General features: G+C 50.1%; 1 protein-coding gene across 3 annotated transcripts; it reads right to left on the minus strand.

Moving 5' to 3' along the window:
• Nucleotides 1-2,916: 2,916 nt before the first annotated feature.
• Nucleotides 2,917-11,714, minus strand: BATF2 (basic leucine zipper ATF-like transcription factor 2). Of its 3 annotated transcripts, XM_084761607.1 has the most exons (4): nt 11,046-11,707; nt 8,367-8,471; nt 3,680-4,113; nt 2,917-3,625 (listed from the first exon to the last, which is right to left on the minus strand). In XM_084761607.1, exons 1-4 carry the CDS (start codon nt 11,082-11,084, stop codon nt 3,373-3,375), a joined length of 831 nt encoding a protein of 276 aa, XP_084617733.1. In that variant the 5' UTR covers nt 11,085-11,707; the 3' UTR covers nt 2,917-3,372. The 3 variants fall into 3 exon arrangements, with proteins under 3 accessions (XP_084617733.1, XP_084617732.1, XP_084617731.1); XM_084761606.1 differs by having other exon boundaries at nt 2,917-4,110; nt 11,046-11,714; XM_084761605.1 differs by having other exon boundaries at nt 2,917-4,113; nt 11,046-11,706.
• Between the last annotated feature and the right edge of the window lie 10,950 nt (nt 11,715-22,664).

Here is a 22,664-nt window from a genome sequence, read left to right on the forward strand (position 1 = left end):
TCCTGACCCTCCTCTCCTTCCCCTCACCTCTGCCCTCGCCCCACTAACATGCAAGACCCAGGTGGGTGGGGGGGGAGGTGTTTTATTCTCTTACTTCTAGTTTTTTGGGGCTTGGCATAGAGCAGCATCAACATGGAACTGTTTCGGAGAGAGAGAGAAAGAGCGAGAGAGCATATACATGTGTGACATGTGCACACTAAGACAAAGAGAACGTGTGAGCGGGCTGGTGGCCATGTGGCACCAATCACATGTGGAGGTCAGAGGACAGCTTTCTTTCTTTCTTTCTTTCTTTCTTTCTTTCTTTTTTTCTTTGGGTTTTTTGTTTTGTTTTGTTTTGTTTTTTTGTTTTTTCCGAGACAGAGTTTCTCTGGGTAACAGCCCTGGCTGTCCTGGACTTGCTTTGTAGACCAGGCTGGCCTCGAACCACCCTGCCTCTGCCTCCCGAGTGCTGGGATTAAAGGAGTGCGCCACCACGCCCGGCTCAGAGGACAGCTTTTAATGGGTCAGTACTTGGTCCACCTCCGAATCTGGAGACTGAACTCAGGTTCATCACGTTTTTATTTCGCCCACCTATTTGTCTCACAAGTCTGTTCCCCATCCCATACTTGGGATCAAACAAAAGCATGTTTACATCCACTACAGAAGATTGTCCTCTGACTCCCACAAGCATGAGCACACAAATGCGTGCACCTTTGTGCACACTCCACATCCACACACATAAACACGCACGCACACACACAATATGAAGTGAGCTGGTGATAGAGCTCAGTGGTAGAGTCCCTGCTTAGCTTGTGTGAACCCCAAGCACCTGGGAGGCAGAAACAGAAAGACTGCCTTGGACTCGAGGCCTGCATGACTACAGTCCGAGACTGTGTCTTTAAAAACAAAGAAAAGAACTGTGTGGTGCTTAAGCTACTAAGTTTGGGAGCCGTTTGTCACATAACAACAGATCACTAGCATGCCCCGTGCAGACTTCAGGATGTGTTGAGCCTCTTGGAAGGCTTGTGCTAGCCAGCGAGCTGTGTTTACACATTTGGAGATGCACAGATAGAGTGCCTGCTGCTCTCACATGCCCACTCAGATCCCAGCATTCCTCCCACTGCTTTCATGCTGTTTACGTTTTTTAAGAAAACAAAGGATCAAAGTACAGTGACAATTCTAGCGCTAGATTCTAATTTTTCTGCTTAAGACGTTGCCAATGTCATCTCCTCTCATTTAGCAATCCCCAAAGCACTCTGGTTTTTTATTGTGTGCAGGTACAATGTGTGGGGGTGGGGGTGCACCACGGCACACCTGTAGAGACCTGAGGACAACTTTTCTACGTTCATGTGGCACTTAGATCATCTGCCTTAAATGGCAAGAGCGTGCTTTTGCCATCTGGCTGGCCCTCCAAAATATTCTTTATTCTTGGAAGCTCCTCAGTGGTTGTCAAATGAGCAGTGATCTAAGCAGAGCCCTTCATGGTTGAGCGGGAGATTGCGGGTTGTCCTCTTGGTCCAGTCCCTGTCTAGTAACACGGGTGTGCAATCAGAGTGCAATGTGGTTCGTGTCTGCAGCCTAGCATTTGGGATGCTGAGGCTGGAGGACTAATGCCAAGTTTAAGGCTAGCCTGGGCTACATAGTGAGTTCATGGGCAAGTCTGGGCCACACAGCGAGAACCCTGATGGCTAATGCGCCTGAGCAAATCCATCTCCATCTCGCTCTACTTTGCTGTTCTGTTTTTGCTTTTAAACTTTGTGTCTGTGTGTGGGGTGTGTGTCTGAATAAGGTGTGTATGTATGTGTGTGGTGTGTGTGTGTCTGTGTGTTATGTGTGTGTGTCTGTGTGGTGTGTGTATGTGTGTGTGGTGTGAGTGTGTGTGTGTGTGTGTGTTATGTGTGTGGTGTGAGTGTGTCTGTGTGGTGTGAGTGTGGGTGTGTGGTATGTGTGAGAGTATATGTGTGAGTGTGTATGTGTGTGTTTCTGTATGGTGTATGTGTGTATGTGTGATGTGTGTCTCTGTGTGTGTGTGTGTATGTGTGTGGTATGTGTGTGTGTGTGTTCATGTGTGGAAGTCAGAAGACAACCTTGGGTGTTGGTCCTCACCTTCTGCCTTGTTCAAGGCAGGGTCTCTTGCTCTCTCCTGCACAGGCTAGCTGGCACTGTAAGGAGTGTCCATGGAGTCTCCTGTCTCCACTTGACATCCTGCAGAGGACGACAGGCGCTTGCTCCTGTGCTTGGCTTTACTCAGGCTCTGGAGACCTGAGCTCAGTCCCTAAGCTGTACAGGTGCTTTACCCACAAAGCATCTCCCCAGCCCCAGCCCGGCTCCAGGCTACTCCCTCACCGCCGCTGCTGCTGCTGGAAGTAGGCTGGGCGAGGCAGTCCATGAGGAATGCCTCTCTGAAAATTCTACATCTCTTTTTTCTTTTAAAAATTAATTATTGGGGGAGGCGTTGGGGGAAGACACATGTGTCTTGGCTGCTGGAAGGATAACTTTGTGGAGTCAGCTCTCCCTCCCACTGTACGGGGTCCAGGGCTCGAACGTAGATTGCAGGCTTGCATGGAAGGCAGTTTATCCACTGAGCCATCGCCAGGCCTGCTCTTTCTTTTCCGAAAGACCCTATGGTTCCAACAGAGTGTATCGTTGGCGAGTTCTCTCAGCAGCAAACACCAACTGTTGTTCCTGCAGAAGACCTATGTCCAGTGTGCACGTGGTGCTCATACATACATGTAGGCAAATGCACTCATACACATAATGTTGGGGTTTTTGTTTCTGTTTTTTGAGAGAGTCTCTCCACCCCACCCTGGCTGTCTTGGAACTCACTATGTAGACCAGGTTGTCCCTATATAGACCAGGCTGTGCTGGAACTCACTATGTAGCCCAGGCTGTCCTGGACCAGGCTGTAAAACAGTTTTTCATCAACACGACAAAGCAAAGAGGCCCAGGAAACACTTTATTTACTATCATATGTGGCAAGATATGTGTGTTCTGATCCAGGAGTGAGTCCACACTGACACACCATCTCACTCAGTTCCATGTGTGAAAACCTGGCCAAGAACTCAAGGCACTTGGGGGTACTCAGTGCAAATGACACCCGTTCAGAGCTGATAACGCTGCAGAGCTCCCACCTTCTCTCTTAGCTGTCATGGCCCCAGTACCAAGAGCCATGAAGAAGCCACTTTTGGGGGAGTGTGAAAATAGTGTGCAGGTACTGTGCAGGGCTGCTGGGCGTGCTACCAAGAAGGACACAGACAGCTGGGCGGTGGTGTCGCACGCCTTTACACAGCGGCCAGCACTCAGTGACTCTAGAAGAGCAGAAGTGGAGAAGCCTGGGTGCTCAGGCTCCCTCGGGAACCCAGGGGAGGCAGCCTCCCCCCCCCCCAACACAGGCTAGAAGCGGACCTTTGCAGAAGACAGCAGTGGAAAGGCCGTGAGAGCATGCCGGCTAGAGGCCGCAGGCAGCTTCTGCCAGTGTGCTGAGGAGTCAGACAGCGCAGGCAAGCGCTCGCTGTTGTGTTGACACTCTGATCCCAGAGCAGCTGGAGAGTTGGAGGGTTCGAGCCTCGCGCTGGTGGGCTGCTCCAGCCTAAGGGGCTGCGGAGGGACCAGCTGGTCTGCGGGGCTGGGAGGTAGGGAATCGAGCCTGGAGCCAGAGGTCAATGCAGACAAGACAGGGCTGGGCGGTAGGGAATCCAGCCTAGAGAAAGACTCTAACACGCTGGAGCCAGAGGTCGATGCAGACAGGACAGGGCTGGGTGACAGCTGGGCTACAGGTGTCCTCACCATGAGAGGGTCAAGGGACAGTGAGGGCACGGTGGAAGGGAGGAGGCCAGGAGACTCGTGATAGTGTGGTCCTGGAGAGAGTTGCTGGGCTTGGGGAGAGGTGCCAAGAGTCTGGAACAGGCCCAGCTGTTGTTGGCAGCCATGGTATCCATGGGGGGCAGGCTGTCCTGAGAGTTGCTTGGCCTGGCCTGGGCATCCAGAGGGCAGCAGAGCAGGACAGGATGCACAGTCCACTCCGCACAGGCGTTCGTGCAGATGCAGTGTCTGACCCCACTGTGCCAGCTCGGCCTTCAAAGCCTGGATCTCCTTCCGCAGGGCGTGGTTGTGTTTCTCCAGGGACTCGTGCTGCTGGGTGGGGAAAGCGGGTGACAGAGAGGGACTTCAGCATCAAGACCCTGTCCAGGGTACCTCACTGCTGTAGGAGATGCATGTCCAGATAGTACCTCTTGCCTACTCTCTGGCAGACTTGTCACGGTCCCCTACCCTGCCCTCCACAGAGCTGGCACTTGGCTCTCTGCTCCCTACGGCTCCTCTGAGAAGCACCACTTAGCACCCAGGATCTCCCTCTAGCTTCTGACTGCCTTGTCCCCCACCCCACCCGTCACTTCACTGGTCCCTTCAGTGACTGGACTTTGACGGATTTGGACTGAGGGGGCCACTGTACACAAATGAGGAGGAAATAGGAAGGCAAGTGCTATCTTCCTCTCTCGCTCTCTGACTTACAGGCCCTTGAGCCTGGATCTCTCACATTTTGGCCAGCAAGCTCTTGGGATGTGTCAGTAGCGCGGCAGTTAGAGGGCACAGGTGGCCACGCTCCACCTTTTATTTATTTATTTATTTATATATATATTTTTTTAATTTATACAGTATTCTGCCTGCATGTGCACCTTCCCGCCACAGGAAGGCACTGGATCTCATTACAGATGGCCGTGAGCCACCCTGTGGTTGCCAGGAACTGAACTCAGGACCTCTGGAAGAGCAGACAGTGCTCTTAACCTCTGAGCCATCTCTCCAGCCCCTTTTATTTATTTAATTTTAGTTTTAGTTTTAATTTTAATTTATGTGCATTGGTGTAGGAGTGTCAGATCTTGGAGTTACAGACAGTTGTGAGCTGCCATGTGGTGGCTGGGAATTGAACCCAGGTCCTTTGGAAGAATAGGCAGTGCTCTTAACCACTGAGCCATCTCTCCAGCCCCCTTATTTATTTTATTTATTTATTTATTATTTACTTCTGGTTTTTTGAGACAGGGTTTCTCTGTGTAGCCTTGGCTGTCCTGGACTGGCTTTGTAGACCAGGCTGGCCTCGAACTCACAGCAATCTACCTGCCTCTGCCTCCCAAGTTCTGGGATTAAAGTTGTGCGCCACCATGCCTGGCTTGTATTAGAGATTTGAAATCTGGTCCTCATGCTTGCACAGCAAATGCTCTCACCTGCTAAAGCATCTCTCTAGTATCCAGGTTTTCCTCCATATCCCAGGCTAACCTCAAACTTGCTGCAGCCCTCCCTCCTTGCCCCAGCCTCCCAAATTCTGGGGTGGTAGGCACGCACCGCCATGCCTACCATGGTGCTCAGCCCCTGGGTCCCCGGAAGGCACCAATAAGACACTAGAAGGGACTCAGGATGCTGCTGTATAAGCTGGCAGGTACCCCTGAGTCAGCACTTTCTAAGCTCTGTTCTGCTGAGCACTGAACAATCATCAACATGCAACTTTGCTTTGTTTTGGGGAGAACAGCATATAGCCCAAGCTGGCTGGCCTCAAACTCACAGTGATCCACCTGCCTCTGCCTCCTGAGTGCTGGGATTAAAGACTTGCACCACTACACCCAGCTTGGCTTTGAACTCTTGACCCTCCAGACTCTAACTCCCAGACCTTGGACACATGCCAACCTGCTCATCCACCTCTCTTCTCTTGGTAAGGCTGTTGATCCTCTTGGAGTAGAGCCTATCTGAGCATGTGCCACCAAGCAAGGGTTGTGTATGTGTATGTGTGTGTGTGTGTGTGTATATTTTTTTTTTCAAAACACTTTTGAGTAAGTGTCATGTGTGAAGATCAGAGGGTAACTAGTGGCAGTAAGTGCTTTCCCCCCACCATGTGAACTCTGGGCTTTTTGTCCTCTGGGACACCTTGCCTCCCTCCGTTCCACACTTGCACTTCTGAATACCATCTATGGTGACAGTAATGGAAAAGATGCAGAGAGGATTTTATTTCCATATCTTGTAAGTCTGAATAGCTCAAACAACTTCCTTCAGTCCCCTTGGTGGGAGCACTTTAAGAGGAGACATTTCAAGGGCATTTTGCATAAATGTGGTATAGGCCCTGGGCTTGCTTCTGAAGGCCTCAGAGCCATTAGCGGTCCCCATTTGCACAACAGTTTCTGCAGATGGAAAGGCCGTTTCTTTTTTCTTTACAGATTTTTGTTTTGTTTTGTTTTTCAAGACAGAGTTTTTCTATGTAGCCTTAACTGTCTTGGACTTGATTTATAGACCAGGCTGACCTCGAACTCACAGAAATCTGCTTGCCTCTGCCTCCCAAGTGCTGGGATTAAAGGCGTGCGCCACCACCACCTGTCTCTTACAAAAGTTTGAAGTCAGCCGGGCATGGTGGCCAACGCCTTTAATCCCAGCACTCGGGAGGCAGAGGCAGGAGGATTTCTGTGAGTTCGAGGCCAGCAACTGTTCTACAAAGTGAGTCCAGGGCAGCCAAGGCTACACAGAGAAACCCTGTCTCGAAAAACCAGAAAAAAAAGTTTAAAGTATATTTTATTTATGTGAATATTTAGTGTGTGTGTATGCATGTGGGCATATCCATACCATAGTGTAAGGCTGGGGGTCGGAGGACAATTTTGGAACTCTGTTCTCTTCTTCCACTGTGTGAATCTTAGAGGTTTGACTCAGGTCCTCGGGCTTGGCAGCAAGTGCTCTTACATGCTGAGCCCTCTCTGCAGCCCCAGAAGGGCCCTTTCTACAGCACTGTGGCTGGGGACACAGCTCAGTGGCTAGAGGACTCCCCTAGCATAAATGGAGTCCTCAGATCAACTCCTAGCAGCACAGAAGCTGCGCATGGAAGCAGCAAACACCTGTAACTCTAGCATCAAAGAGGCAGAGGCAGAGGCCTCAGTGGTTAGGATAGTGAACTGGTCCTTCCAGAGGATCCAAGTTCATCTCCCAGCATCCATGTCAGGCAGCTCACAACCACCTGTAACTCCGGTTCCAGGGGATCTGACATCTCTGGCCCCTGTGGGCACTGCACGTAGACACACACATATACATAACAACAACAACAGTGCAAAAAAGCCAGGCATGGTAAGGCAAGTCTTTAATCCCAGCACTCAGTAGGCAGAGGCAGACATATCTCAGAGTTCCAGGCCAGCCCGGTCTACATAGTGAATTCTAGGACAGCCAGAGCTACACAGAGAAAGCCTGTCTTAGAGAGACAGAGAGACAGAGACAGAGAGAGACAGAGAGACAGAGAGACAGAGACAGAGACAGAGAGACAAAGAGACAGAGACAAAGAGAGAGAGACAGAGACAGAGACAGACAGACAGAGAGACAGAGAGAAAGAGAGAACACACCAGTCTAATGAGGTGGCTTAGCAGGCACTTTACCACACAAGCCTGGTGACTCAACCCTGATCCCTGCACCCAGCTAACATGAAAGGAGAAAGCTGACTCTACAAAGGTGTCCTCTGGTCTCCACGTGCGTAATATGGTACATAGCCGCCCCCTACATTAACAACCAATTAAAATCTAATAAACAAACAAACAATCAAATAAAAACAGGGGCTGGAGATGGAGCGCAGTGATAGAGAGCATCTGTCCAGCACCATGACGTTGATCTGGAGCTGTGATTTGTAGCATCCTGACACCAGACAGATGCTGAGACACGCATAGCTGAAGCCATCGTGGTGCTCGGCATGGCAGCCTCAGTGGGTGAGTGTCCCCCCCCCCACTCTCCCCCTTTGTGTCAAGGACATGTGCTTCCAGAGCTCTTTACCCTGATGCTGTCATGAGGGGCCTCCTCTTTTCTGCCAGGCCCTGTTGTAGGGGACTGCAAACAGAACGGAATGGGACAGTCCCCTGCCCTCATGGCACCTGGCATCTCAGGAGAGAGGCAATGTGGGCAGTGCAAGAGAAGGCCACTGTGAAGGGTAGGCTGATCCACTCATGGATTGGTGGGTTTTGTTTCTGGCACATTCCTTTCTCACCACGGCATGCCTCCCCAGGAGGCCCCCACTAGGGGCTGGGCAGATGCTGGGTCATGCTCTGGACTTCCCAGCCCAGGAAACCATGAGCTAAATGAAACTTTTCCAGGTCTAGAGAGATGGCTCTTTGCTTAAGAGCACTGGTTGCTCTTCCAGAGGAGCCAGGCTCTATTCTCAGCACCCACATAGGGGCTCACAAACATCTGGAACTCAAGTCCCAGGGGGATCTACTGCCCTCTTCTGGCCTCTGTGAGCATGGCACACATGCTGTGTACAGACATTTATGCAGGCCACATACCAATACCCATAAACGTAAAATAAACTTTAAAAAGAAAGAGAAGAACTCTTTTTCTCTATAAGTTACTCAGTCTTTGGAACAAAAAAGCAAGAGCATCCCTACCTGGTGCAGAGCATCTGCCTTGTCGGTGTGCTTCTGGCGGCTGCGCTGGGCAGCCAGCCGGTTCTTCTGCTGCTTCTTCAGCTGCTTCTGAGACTCTTCAGGGTCCTGTGGGCACGAGGCAGAGGGTTCTGGGGTCCTGGCAGTGGCTTGCCCCTCTGCCCTGATCAGCTATTTGGAAAGCTCTTTCTCAAGTCTAGACCTGAGAACTCCTGTCCTCCCAAAGTCTGTCTCCTCCCATGGCATTCACAATCCTCCTGAAGACACCGCACTCCTCACTGTAAAGCCAGGCCTGCCCCAGTGCCCAGCTCCCAGCTTACATAAGTAGGGAGGCTGGGATTCGAACCCAGACCAGTAGCAACCTCAAACACACGTTCTCAAAAGCCAGCGCTGACTTTTTTCTGACTACAGGAATCTCAATGGTAGAAGAGAAGGCACATGGCACTTTCCTAGCCATCCGCAGCGGCGGGGGAGAGAAGCTGAGAGTATACACCCCACAGTGAGACGCTGAGAGTATACACCCCACAGTGAGACGCTGAGAGTATACCCCCCACAGTGAGACGCTGAGTATACACCCCACAGTGAGACGCTGAGAGTATACCCCCGACAGTGAGACGCTGAGAGTATACACCCCACAGTGAGATGCTGAGAGTATACACCCACAGTGAGACGCTGAGAGTATACACCCCACAGTGAGAAGCTGAGAGTATACACCCCACAGTGAGAAGCTGAGAGTATACACCCCACAGTGAGACGCTGATGATCTTCCTAGCCTAGAACTCCACAGAAACAAGGTGAGGCCTGCTGTGGTTCTGTGTACTCATGCCCAACTCAGTCTCAAAGCGCTGGTATTCACTTACTCAGAGACATTTAATTTTTAGTGTGTGTGTTGTGTATGTGTGTAGACAGACACATGTATAGAGGCAAAGAGGGCAGCCTTAGGCATCATTCATGCTCAGAAGTCATCCACCTTATTTTAAATTTTGTTTGTTTGTTTTTGTTTTTTGAGACAGGGTTTCTTTGTGTATGTAGCCTTGACTATGCTGGACTCACTTTGTAAACCAGGCTGTCCTTGAACTCACAGCGATCTGCCTGCCTCTGCCTCCCTGAGTGCTGGGATAAATGCCATGCCTGGCATTTTAAATGTTTTAAATCATGTGTGTGGTGTGTGGTGACATGGATGTGCATATGAGTGTAAGCACCCTTGGAGACCAGAAGAGGGTGTTAATCCCATGTTTGGTTGTGAGCTGCCCCGTGAAGGTGCTGAGAAGCAAACCCAGGTTCTCTCCAAGAACAGTAAATGCTCCTAACCAAGGGACTGTCTCTCCAGCCCCCACCTTATATTTTGAGACATAGTTGCTCATCGGTCTGGGGCTCACCAATAAAGCTAGGTTACCTGGTCAGCAAGCAGAGACCTGTTTGTTTGTCCTAGGATTACATGTGCTTGACACCCACCAAGCTTTTTAAAGGGATGCTAGGGACCAAACGCCGGTCTTCATGCTTACAGAGCAAATACTGCATTGACTATGATATCTCCTCATCCCTTAACAGACATCTACCATGCACCTACTATATACCAGGCCCTAAGCAAGGAGGGCACAGAAGTGGGAAGGAGGAGGAGGAGAAAGAGGAGGAGGAGGAGGAGGAAGAAGAGGAGGAGGAGGAAGAGGAGGAGAAAGAAAGAGAAGAAGAGCCGGGCATGGTGGCGCACGCCTATAATCCCAGCACTCGGGAGGCAGAGGCAGGTGGATCGCTGTGAGTTCGAGGCCAGCCTGGTCTACAAAGTGGGTCCAGGACAACCAAGGCTACACAGAGAAACCCTGTCTTGAAAAGCCAAAAAATAAAAAATAAAAAGAAAGAAAGAGAAGAAGAAAACAGGCAAAGTGGCCAGATGTGGTGGTGCTTGCCTGTAATCCCAATGAAAGAATTAGTTCAAGGCCAGGCTTGGCTACATAGTGAGCTTGTGGCCAGCATGGGACACACAAGATCTTTTCACAAACAAAGGAGGAATGTAGCTTAGGGGAAGAGTATTTGCCTGGCTTAGACAAGGTGAGTAAAGCTCCATGCGCACAGAGAAGTGGGGTAGCTGCCTAGGATTAGTGGAGTCCATCTGACAGAGAAGGGACTGTGAGCCTTCTAACCCTGGGGACTGCAAAACTTAAATGGAACCTTGAAGCCAAATGCCCAGAGCTGGATCCTGCCTCTGTCACTCTACCTCAGGCAAGCCCCCAGAGACTCTGCTGAGGACTCCGCATGGTCCTTGGTCTGTGGCTACCAGGTGGCTACATTCTCCCCAGGGCAAACTTCAGACCCCAGAGGACCAGCATAGAGGCTGGGGAAAGAGTCGGTGAGGAAAGACGGAAGCTGTCATTGGAGGGATTGAGGAGAGAAGAGAAGGGTCTGGAAAAGGCAGCAAGGTGAGAACAAATGGATCCAGAGTCAGCAGGTGTGCAGAGTCCAAGTACAAAGCCGGAGGCTGCTCTGCCGTGTGACAGCTGGGAAGGCTTCAGCCCAAAGCCCAGGAGGAACTGAACCCAGATGAGCCCGTGGGACCCAGTCCCAGGTCACACAGACCGTGGTGTGGCGCTGGGACCAGAGCTCCTCCCTGCATGCTCCCTTGCCTGGGCCCTGGGGCCCTCAGCTGCTTTCTCTCCATGACGCCTCTTAGTCCCCTGTACTCACTGTCCCAGGCAGCAGCGCACCACTCCCACAGAGTTGCATGGTTTAGGCAGGGGGAACAGAGAGGTTCAATCCAGGCCTGGGTGTCTGTCCCCTCAGCAGCTGTCCCCTCCCAGTGACCTCTGGAGGCCCAAGGAAGTGGTGGCTCTTTAAATCCCCAGTGACCACTCCGCCCCCGGAACACCCAGTTTCGGTTTCTCCTAAAGCCTTGGGCTGCCCAGAATCCCTGGCTCTTGCTTGCTCACGTGGCTGGAACTTCCTAACATGAGCTGCCTTCCTGCCTTCCGGTTGGGCCCTTTCTCTGGAAGAAGGATGGTGGAGGGTAGACAGGAGGAACAGAAAGAAAAGAAAAAGGTATCCTGGGGAGAGCTGGCAGGCTGCCAGGGACATAACATGGAGGAGAAGCAGGGTAGAGGGGGCAGGAAGGAGCCCCTGTAATCTCTTGGGGAGGCCAGGTTCACAGTCCACACGGAATCCTCGTCTTCTCTGAACTTTGGTTCCCTTCTCTATGAAGGATGTGGGTAGGATGGAGTGAACGCCCAGGCCTGGGACTCGGTGTGCCTGGCACAGTGCTTGCCCAGGAGAAGCCGATGTAGGCGAGTCCTGCATGAGTTTAAGGCCAACCTGGGCTACATAGTAAGAACTAAAAATCCTCACGATAAACTGGGCGTGGTGGCACACGCCTTTAATCCCAGCACTCGGGAGGAGGAGGCAGGCGGATACCTGTGAGTTCAAGGCCAGCCTGGTCTACAAAGAGAATTTCAGGACAATCAGGGCTATTACACAGAGAAACCCTGTCTCGAAAAACCCAAAATAATAAAAAATAAAAATGTCCCCAGGCCAGACAAAGGGATACAACCGCTCTGAGAGCAACATGGGAGGCATGAGTGCTAACATAAGCAATCAGAGCTGGCCTGGGGCACACGCTTTGAAATTCCAGCAGAGCCAGGCATGTATCTGTGAGTTCAAGGCCAGCCTGGTCTACAGAAGAGTTACAGGGCAGCCAGTGCTAAACGATGAAACCCTGTCTCAATGATGATGATGATGATGATGATGATGAAGAAGAAGAAGAAGAAGAATTTAAACTTTTTAAAATTTAATTTTATACACATGAGTGTTTTGCCTGCATGTATGTCTGCACACTACTTACATGCCCAGTGTCCTCAGAAGCCAAAACAGGGAGTTAGATTCCCTGTAAGTGAAGTGGAGTTTCAGATATTTATAAGCAGCCATGTGGGTGTTGGGAATTGAGTCTGGGTCTTCTGGAAGAATAACCACGGAGCCATCTCTCAACTCCCAAAATAAAACATTTTAAAGAGTCCTTAAGTCCAAGTTTACATATTTTTTTAAAGTGCTAAATCTGGGCACAGGGGCAAATGCCTATAACCCCACCACTTGGAAAATGGAGGCAAGAGGATCTGAATTTCAAAGCTATTTATTAAGAGACCCAGAGAGTCGGGGTCTATCCTGGGCTATAAAAAACAATGCCTCTTTTTTGGGGGGGCTTCCTTGTGTAACCTTGGCTGTCCTGGACTTGCTTTGTAGACCAGGCTGGCCTTGAATTCACAGCGATCTGCCTGCCTCTGCCACCAGAGTGCTGAGATTAAAGGCATGTCCCACTAGGCCCGGCTAAGACAGTGTCCCTTAATAAATAAGTAAAATGAACAAAAATAAAAGAAATTGCAATTGATTAGTAGTGTCTGCTATGCTATGTTTTGTTGATTGATTATTGATGCCTGTAATGACCAGAATTATGGAGCACAGCCATCCTTTGCCATCTCTAGAACTGATCCTGAAGCCAGCTGGGTCAGGAGTTGGAAGATCTGACTGAGCACTGGTACTCTGCCCACTAGGTTAATGGCCTATAGCTCCAGTGCGCTCATCCTTTTGCTGCGGATAATAAGATCAGTCCTGGTTTACAGCGCTGCTTGAAGGAAAAGAGTGGGATGAGGAGAAAGCCCTTCCCCTATTAGAAAGTGCTGCCAGGCAAGGTGCAGCCCCTCTTCTGAGACTTGTAGTGAATCTGGATCTAGGACCACTGGTGTATGTTCATAGCTAAAAACTGCTGGGGGCTGGCGAGATGGCTCAGAGGTTAAGGGCACTGGCTGCTCTTCTAAAGGTCCTGAGTTCAATTCCCAGCGCCCACATGGTGGCTCACAACCATCTGTAAAACTGTAAAAACTGTCTGGGCAGGTAAAATTGGACATGACAGCTGGACCCTGTCACCTTGCTTCTGACAGCCCTGGGGGCAGAGGCTGAAATGGGATGAGCTAGTACAATGAGGCTGCCCATTTCCTGGGATAATAATAATTATTATTATACTATTAATAAAGTAATAAATAATATTAATAAATAAACAATAATTACGTATTATTTGTTCATAAATATAAATAATTAATAATTATATGTTATTATTTTTTGTTTTGTTTTGCTTTTGTTTTTCGAGGCAAGATTTCTCTGTGTAGCCTTAGCTGTTCTGGACTTCCTTTATAGACCAGGCTGGCCTCGAACTCACAGGGATCCTCCTGCCTCTGCCTCCCGAGTGCTGGGATTAAAGGCATGCGCCACCATGCCTGGCTTACTTCAAACTTTTGTAAGAGACAGGTGGTGGTGGCGCACGCCTCTGTAATACCTATCCTGGAATTATTTTTGTTTCCCAGTCATGAGGTAGGGCCGCTGGCTTGAGACAGGAACTTGAGGGGTTCACTAAGCCAGCCTGTAAACTCCACAGGGGAGGAGGCGTGGGCATGATGTCACCCAAAAAAATGCCTATGGGGGAGGCTAGGGCCTGGTGCCCCTTCTTCAGCTGGTAGCTCTTCCTGGAGCTTCTAGAGCAGTGGCTTCCAGCAAAAGGTGGACAGTCCTCAGGAGCGCCTCCTTTTGGAAGAGCACAGGCCCAGAGGAAGGGAAAGGGGGGGCGGTGTTTATGGCTTGATCTTCAGAAGGAGGAGGGAGAGGCAGGCAGGGTCGGTTTGGGGTAATATTTAACTTAAATGATTCTGCAAGGCTTCCCTGAGAGGGAGACGGGACCACACACCCTGACCCCTCAGCCACACGGTGCCCTTTTCACCGCACACCAGCACAACACTGGAGCCTGGAGAGCTGAAACGACATTTATTTTCCAAAGCTTTGAGGGCAGAAAAGCCCCAAAACAAAAATGACAACAGATTCAGCTCCTGCCAAGGTCTATCAGGGAGGGCCTCATTTTTAGCTCAGGCTAGCCTTACATTTAGAGATGCTTTGGTCTTAGCCTCTAGAGCAATGGGACTACAGGCTGTGGCACCAAGTTCGGTGGTCTGTGACAGTCCTTTTGTTTTTGTTTTCTAGGACAGGATCTCATTAGGTAACTCTGGCTGGCTTAGAACTCTGTGTAGACCAGGCTGGCCTTAAACCCTACTGCCTCTGCCTCTGCCTCTGCTACAGTGCCTGGCGGCTCCTCCACCTCCTCCTCCTTTCTTTTTTGGAGACAGGGTCTTAACTATGCAGCCCAGGCAGGCCTCCTGAGGGGGGTGCAACTACAGGTGTGTGACGCCATGCCTAACTGAGGGCTTGGTGTTTGAAACGTGAATTAGGCATTCAGAACGTTCCTGAAGGAGAGGGCTGTAATGCCCAGAGAGTTAAGGTCACTCACCCCAGGGAGGCAGAGCAGGAAGGGAAACAGAATCTCTCCTCCAAGCTCCTGGTGGGTGGCAACTGGAGGCTCCCCAGTACCTGAGGTCCAAAGCAAGTGCTCCAAAGCAAGTCTCGCTCTCTGAAGTGATGCTATGTCTCAAACACTTTACCCAACAGATGCTCAATCAGCAAATGAATGAATTTAAGCTGGGAGCCTGTAATCCTAACACTCTGGGAGGCAGAGGCAAGAGGATCTCTGTGAGTTCAAGGCCAGCCTGGCCTACAAAGTGAGTCCAGGACAGCCAAGGAGACACAGAGAAACCCTGTCTCAAAACAAAAAATAAAAAACAACAATAACCAAAAGAAGCAGCCAGCTTTAATGTGGGGCCTCTGCACATCCAGGATCCCCAACATTTCCCTGAGAAAAGAAACTTCTGAGGGGGGCACACACCTTTAATCCCAACACTTGGGAGGCAGAGGCAGGTGGATTGCTGTGGGTTCGAGGCCAGCCTGGTCTTCAAAGCAAGTCCAGGACAGTTAAGGCTACAGAGAGAAACCATGTCTCAAAAAACAAAAACAAAATAAAAATAAAAAGAAGAAGGAGAAGAAGAAACTTCTAGAAGACTAACTTTTATAGGGCCTACATATCTAGAAGCCTCTTCTAGGCAAACTCGTCAGTTTGCCACTGAGGAACCTGAGGCACGGGGAAGGATCATTCGGTGATCCAGGATATGTTGGTGCTTGGTCCCGAGGCCCTGCCACACCTGCTCGGTTGGAACAGATGCTCAGGCCTCCAGCTGCGCAGGGACAAGGATATCTCCTTTAAATCGTCCCCTGAAGTGCATCCCTTGTTTTAGGGCTGGCCTTCTCTGCCCTTGGAGTGCACAGAAGAAAATGGGGCTGAGGCTGGGCCCAACTTCGCAGGTAGAACGAAGGGCCTGCTGATAATTAAGCCTTAGCTGCTCACAGTCTGTAACTCAAAGGTATGTGGGTCACTTCCTGTCCGGGAGGCCACTTCCTGGAAAGCTTTCCAGGGACACAGCTCTTTGAGAGGATATTAAGAGAATCAGCAGCCTCTGTGCCAGGCCTGGATTCTGTCTGGGACCCACTGGACTAACTTCCATGTCTCCTCAGAAAATAGGTTAATAAGGATTTGATGCAGGCAGATTGCTGTGAGTTCGAGGCCAGCCTGGTCTACAAAGTGACTCTAGGACAACCAAGGCTACATAGAGAGTCACCCTGACACTAAACCAAAAAAAAAAAAAAAAAAAAAGGATTTGATGAAGCAGGAAACGTAAAGGGCTAGAATGCTGCAGAGCAGACATTTAGTCAAACATTTGGGGAAGAAACAGGGTTTCTCCTCTCTTTGTCTCTGTCTCTGTCTCTCTCTGGTTTTTTGAGACAAAGTTTCTCTTGTGTAGCCTTGGTTGTCCTGGACTCTCTTTGTAGACCAGGCTGGCCTCGAACTCACAAAGATCCACTTGCCTCTGCTTCCCGAGTGCTGGGATTAAAGGTGTGTACCACCACACCCAGCCTTTGTTTTTAATTTTAAAAATAATTTTCAGCCGGGCAGTGGTGGCGCACACCTTTAACCCCAGCACTCGGGAGGCAGACATAGGGGGATCTCTGTGAGTTCGAGGCCAGCCTGGTCTACAAAGTAAGTTCAGGACAGTCAAGGCTACACAAGAAAAACCCTGTTCTGAAAAACCAAAATAAAAATAAAAAGAATTTTCATTCTCTCCCCGACTACCATGTGTGCCTGACCCTCACCAGCCTGGAACCCACTGGTTAGAATTTGTGGGTGATCTTCCTGCTTCTATCTTTTCAGCTATTCCTTAAGTTTTGAGACAGGCCCTCACTATGTAGCATGGAACTCACTCTGTAGACCAGGCTGGCCTTGAACTCACAGAGATCCGCCTGCCTCTGCCTCTCAAGTGCTGGGAGATATATATATGGAGCTGGGCATGGTGCACACCTTTAATCTCAGCACTTGAGAGGCAGAGGCAGGTGGATCACTGTGAGTTACAGGCCAGCCTGGTCTACAAAGTGAGTCCAGGACAGCCAAGGCTACACAGAGAAACCTTGACTCAAAAAGCCAAAAAATATATATATAAATATGCACATATATATACATATATATAATTATATCATTTCCCTCTTTCCTTCAAACACCCCCTACATATATATCCCCCTTGCTCTCTTTCAAATTTATGACCTCATTTTAAAAAATTGTTGTTATGCACATATATATATATATATATATATATATATATATATATATATAAAGCCTGATGATTCTGTATAATGTTGTTGACCCCTAGGAATTGAGGAACCAGTTGGTGTGTCCTCCATCTGGTGCAAAGCGTCCTCTTGGTGATGGATGTGGACCACACTTACTGGGCTAGACCCTGGAGAAGGATGGCTGCCCCTCTTGATTTGCACGGTTTTGTGGGTCTTCTGGTGAAAAGAACAGTGAGCCACTTTTGCAGGTCACCTCACCCTGCCACTAAAGGAGCCTATTGCACTTTTAATAAAGGGCTCAGTGGATAGCTGTCTTTTTGTTCACATCATCCCAGGCTTAGATTGGTCCTCTTTGCCAACGCCACCATCAATAGCCAAGCATGGGTGACACTTCAGGGTGCTGAGGCAGAAGGATCATCGGTAACAAGGACACAGGCACAGCTCCCAACCACTGCCTCTGCAGCCTGATAGGTTCCTTTCATCTTTTAGCGACCTCCATGCGGGTAAAACCAGATTACAGGTTTCAAAACAGAAAACCGGTTCAGGACAAGGCAGTATAAAGCAGAGTTGGAGTTTATTAACGGTAGCTTACGGCCAGCGAGATGGCTCCGCGGGCAAAGGCACTCGCTGCCAAGCCTATGGCCTAAAGTTAAGCTCCCAGACCCACATGGTAGGAGAGAACCAATTCCACAAAGCTGTTCTTGGACCTCCACTCATGCATAATGTGCCAGGCATATGCATCCTAGCCACAGACATCCATACACACAACAATCCATATATGTAACAGGATTTTATTGAGAGGTGTGCCTGCATGAGTTTATGTGCGCCACAGGTGCCCAGGTGCCCTCCAAAGCTCGATGAACTGCAATCCCAGGCAGTTGTGAGTCACCTGACGTGGGCGCTGGGAACCGACTCACCCTCTGCAAGAGCAGTAAGCGCTCTGAACTGCTGACCCATTTCTCCAGGCCCACAGCTAATGCTTGTGTTCTGCCTGCGTCTCAGCAGGCACGACGCTTCAGCCAGAAGCCAGGGTAAAGTGTGCTGTTCTTTTTCATGTCCCCATAATGATCTCTTTCTAGCCTGCCTTTAGAAGATAGTCTCAAGTTTAAAGCTAGCCTGGGCTACACAGCAAGATCCTACCCTCTCCCCCAGTTTTTCCAGGGTGCAAGAACAGAGGGAATATACATGTTTAATGAAAATGCCCCCCCCCCCCGTGGTGGCGGCAGCGCATGCCTTTAGTCCCAGCACTCAGGAGGCAGAGGCATCTGAATTCAGTGCCAGCCTGGTCTACAGAGTGAGTTCCATCCAGGACAGGCAGAGCTACACAAAGAAACCCTATCTCAGAAGAGAAGGTTGGGAGGAGCAGAAAAAGCCCTCCAGCACACATGGCGGCCTGGCTACACTCTCAAGCAGGCCCCTGTAACACGCTGTCCACAGGAAGCAGCAGCTTAGCTGCCCTGGGAAGGGACAGTCCGCCCACACTTTCCCAATAGGTAGGACAAACGCCCCCAGGCTTTTCTCTCCTTGGTCGGCTTAAGCCTCACGTGCATTTCTGATGTCCATGAGCTGGGCAAAGCCAGGGTTTCAGGCTCACTCTCTGGCAGGGGCTAGGGTCAGCCTTAGCTAAGCCGCAGGTCCTGGCAACTCCCAAGGCCGTCAGGATGCTGCTGACAGAAGGGGAAGGGGATGAGTGGGTCCGCTGGAAAGCTGCTGGGCTCAGAACAGTCAGACATGAGAGTCTAGGTAGGTTCACTCACAGGACAGTCTCTTTTCCCCAGCCACCTTGCCAGGGCAGGACACACTCTCTCTGTTGGCTGAAACTCATATACCCCTAGAGTGACCTCACATTATCTATGCAGCTAAGGATGACCCTGAATTCTTTTTTTTACCATTTTTGTTATTTTGTGTGCATTCCTGTTTTGCCCGTGTGCATTCGTGTGTACCCCTTGCACATCTGCTGCCCAAGAAAGCCAGAAGAAGACTCTCTGAAACTCGAGTTAGAGATGGTTGCAAGCCACCATATGGGTACTGGGACTTGAACCCAGGTCCTCTGGAGGAGCAGCTGGTGCTCTCCAGCACTGAGCCACCTCTCCAGCCCCCAGCCCTTGAATTCTTGATCTTCCTCCCAAGTGCATGTGTCGCCTGTCCCTGCAGAGACTTTTATCCTTACCCATTTCTTCCCATTCCTTGCCCACAGCTAGAGTTAGGAAAAAGGTTCTTAAGAGTAGTCATGCAAACCAGGCGGTGGTGGAGCACGCCTTTAATCCCAGCACTCAGGAGGCAGAGGCAGGTGAATCGCTGTGAGTTCGAGGCCAGCCTGAACAACAAAGTGAGTCCAGGACAGTGAAGGCTACACAGAGAAACCCTGTCTGGGGGGGGGGGGGGCGAGTAGTCTATGCACAAGTAGGCAAAGGCTTGCCGAAGGGGACCATCCCAGGCAGGGGACTGCTGGCCAAGGGCCTGGGGAAGCCACTCTTGGGGACATAACCCAGGAAGGACCAGTTTCGGTTTCAGCACAGCAGTCAAGGATGGCTAATGCAAGGGCCTCCCAAGGGGTGGATAACTGCACCTGCAGCTCTATGAAGTCACCCCTGTCATCAGTCCTTCCCTGGTGGTGGGCGGTGCCAGAGGAGAGGAAGTGGGAGATGACACACGTCCCAAGCCCCAAGCTCTCAGCTCTCTGCAGAGCCCTCTGCTGCCTGGGGAAGCATTGCCTGTGCTTTGCTGCGCATTCCTTAAATCACGCGTGTTTCCAGGAAGCTCACTGGAACTTCTGGAGGAAGTATAAGTAGTAAAGAGTGGAGCTGCACAGGCGGCAGCTGGGACCCCAGCTCCTAGAGTCTCTGTTACCTTTGTGACCTGAGTCAAAGCCTGGTTTCTCTGGGCTGCAGTTCTCTTGTCTAGAAAAGGAAAATCCCAGGCTGGAGAGATGGCTCAGCAGTTTAGAGCACTGGCTGCTCTTCTAAAGGACTCAGGTTCAAATCCCCGCACCCACATGGCAGTTTGCAAACTCTCTGTAATTCTAGATCCAGGGGATCTGACACCCTCACACAGACAGACATGGAGGCAGAACACCAATAAATAAAATAAAATAATTAAATTTTCTTTCTTTTTTGTTGTTGTTTTGTTTTGTTTTTTTTCGAGACAGGGTCTCTCTGTGTAGTCTTGGCTGTCTTGGACTCACTTTGTAGACCAGGCTGGCCTCGAACTCACAGCGATCCACCTGCCTCTGCCTCCCGAGTGCTGGGATTAAAGGCGTGCGCCACCATGTGAGGCAAAATAATTAATTTTTTTTTTAAATGAAAACCCCACTGGGTGGTGGTGGCAGTGCACATCTTTAATCCCAGCACTCAGGGAAGCAGAGGCAGCCAGATCTCTGTGAGTTGGAGGCCAGCCTGATCTACAGAGTGAGTTCCAGCAGAGCCAGGGCTCCACAGAGAAAGACTGTCTCAAAAAACCAAAATATAAATACAAACAGAGGAATGAATAAATAAATAAAGGAAGTGAAAATCCCTCTCCTTGCCAGCGCTATCGTCATGACTGAAGGTCACCAGGGAGCTCAGGAAGAGCGAGGCCCCTGTTCTTGGCCTTTGCGAGAAGCCAGCAAGGGTCAAGGAGCACGCACCCAGAGACCTTGCTGGGTTGGAGCAGAACGCAGCCTGCCCATTCCAGGAAGGCCAGCACCTCACAGGCCCCAACACAAGAGGCTGCCTTTGGCCAACCCAGCACCTCAGCCAGTGCTAAGAGGGCAGGGATGGATGGGGAGCACCTGGGCTAGGCAGGCAGCCAGGTGGTCACAACCAGAGGATCGAAAAATTGTCTATTCAGTCTCCCCGGCTTTATAACTGGAGGAATTGAGGCTCAGTGAGAGGAGGGGGTGTTATATATAAAACTTAAAAGGAGGGCCAGACGGTGGTGCTGCACGCCTTTAATCCCTGCACTTGGGAGGCAGAGGCAGGCGGATCGCTATGAGTTCGAGACCAGCCTGGTCTACAAAGTGAGTCCAGGACAGTCAAGGCTACACAGAGAAACCCTGTCTCAAAAAACCAAAAACAAAACAAAACAAAAACTTAAAGGCGGATGATAGAATACAAGGTACCAGGCAGATATTATGTTATACAGAGTTTATTAGAAGAGCATGGGGTGAAAGGGGAAAGGGGGTAAAGGGTACCCCAGAGAGAGAGAGAGAAGAGAGACAGAGAAAGTAAAGAGGGGGAGTAGAGGAAGAGAAAAGGGAGAGAGAGAGAGAGAGAGAGACCATGTGGAGGGTCTGTTTTTTATATGCCCCTGTGGCAGGTAAGCAGTGACATCACAGGTAGGCAGACGGAAGCAGAATCCTAACAGGGAGACCAGCAGACCAAAGTAGGAAAGCCACTCTCAGCGAGGTGTGTGTGTGTGTGTGTGTGTGTGTGTGTGTGTGTGTGTGTGTTTGTAAATGCTCCTGTATATGCATGAATGTGGAGGTCACAGGTCATTCTCAATTCTCAATGTCTTCCTTAGTCCTCTTTACCTTGGTCAGCTTATTTTATTCCTCCCTTCCCCCACTGTGTACCTATGTGCCATGTATGTGCATATGTTTAATATGACCAGAAGAGGGAGGGGTCAGATGTCCCAGAGTTGGAAGTACAGGTGGTTGTGAGGCACCCAGCGTGGGTATTGGGAACCGAACTCAGGTGCTGTGTGGGTGCAGTCAACACTCCTAGCCTCGGAGCCTCCTGACCTTGCATGAGGAGGACCACACCCTAGGAAATGCTCTGCAGTACATAATCATGAAGAACCAGGAAGTGGAATTTTGTGGTTACACTATGACCTATCCTTCCGAGAGCATTTGGGGTGCACTTCCGGCTGTTTCAGAAAGGCCCACATGAGCTGTTGAATATCTGCCAGCGTGTGCCTGTCAAGTTTGAGGCCAGCATAAAGGACTATAAAGACCAAAAGGCAAGCAGCAACGAACCCGCACTCTAGCCCCTCACGAAGACACAGGCAGGGCCCCCCTCGTGATGGTGCAGAGCCCAGAACTAGAGTTTGTGATTGCATCTTCTGTCCCGCAGAAAAATATGGTTCTCGCTGGTAACTCATTACAGCTATTGGAATCTCTCTGCAAGTATATTTGCCTAATAAATTCTCTTTTGTTTAAAAACAAAAACAAAACAAAACAAAACAAACAAAAAACCAGGAGCTGGGCACACGCCTGTAATCTCAGCACTCACAGAGGCAGAGGCAGGCAGATTGCTGTGAGTTCAAGTAGGTCAGCCTGGTCTACAAAGTGAGTCCAAGACTGCCAACACTACACAGAGAAACCCTGTCTCAGAAAAACAAAACAAAACCCAGTAGGGGCTGGAGCGATGCCTCAGCAGTTTAGAGCACTGCTGCCTTCCAGAGGACTTGAGTTTAGCTCCGAGCACCCACGTGGGGCAGCGCACACCTGCCTGTGACTCCTGTTTCAGAAGCTCAGTGCCCTCCTTCGGCTTCCACAGCATCAGGCACACACATGGCACACAGACATACATACTGGCAAAATATCCATACGCGTAAAATAAAATAAAAATACATTTAAATGATTATTTACTTTGGTTTTTTGAGACAGGGTCTCGCTATGTGGCTCTGACTGTCTTGGAACTCACGTTGTAGACTAGCCTGGGCCTCGAACTCACAGAAATCTGCCTGCCTCTGCCTCCCGAGTGCTGGGATTAAAGGTGGGCATCACCACCACCTGGTGGACTACAAGTTTATTTATTTGTTTGTTTGGTTGGTTGGTTGGTTGGTTGG

Source organism: Acomys minous, assembly GCF_964271855.1.
Source record: "Acomys minous genome assembly, chromosome: 2".
Taxonomy (NCBI): Eukaryota; Metazoa; Chordata; class Mammalia; order Rodentia; family Muridae; genus Acomys; species Acomys minous.

Excerpts from the sequence above, each read along its gene's own strand:
- BATF2 (XM_084761605.1), bottom strand. The coding sequence starts at position 11,084 with ATGCAACTCTGTGGGAGTGGTGCGCTGCTGCCTGGGACA. Across the intron at positions 8,472-11,045 it reads GTGCGCTGCTGCCTGGGACA|GACCCTGAAGAGTCTCAGAA; the intron begins GTGAGTACAGGG and ends TCGTGCCCACAG. Across the intron at positions 4,114-8,366 it reads AGGCAGATGCTCTGCACCAG|CAGCACGAGTCCCTGGAGAA; the intron begins GTAGGGATGCTC and ends TTCCCCACCCAG.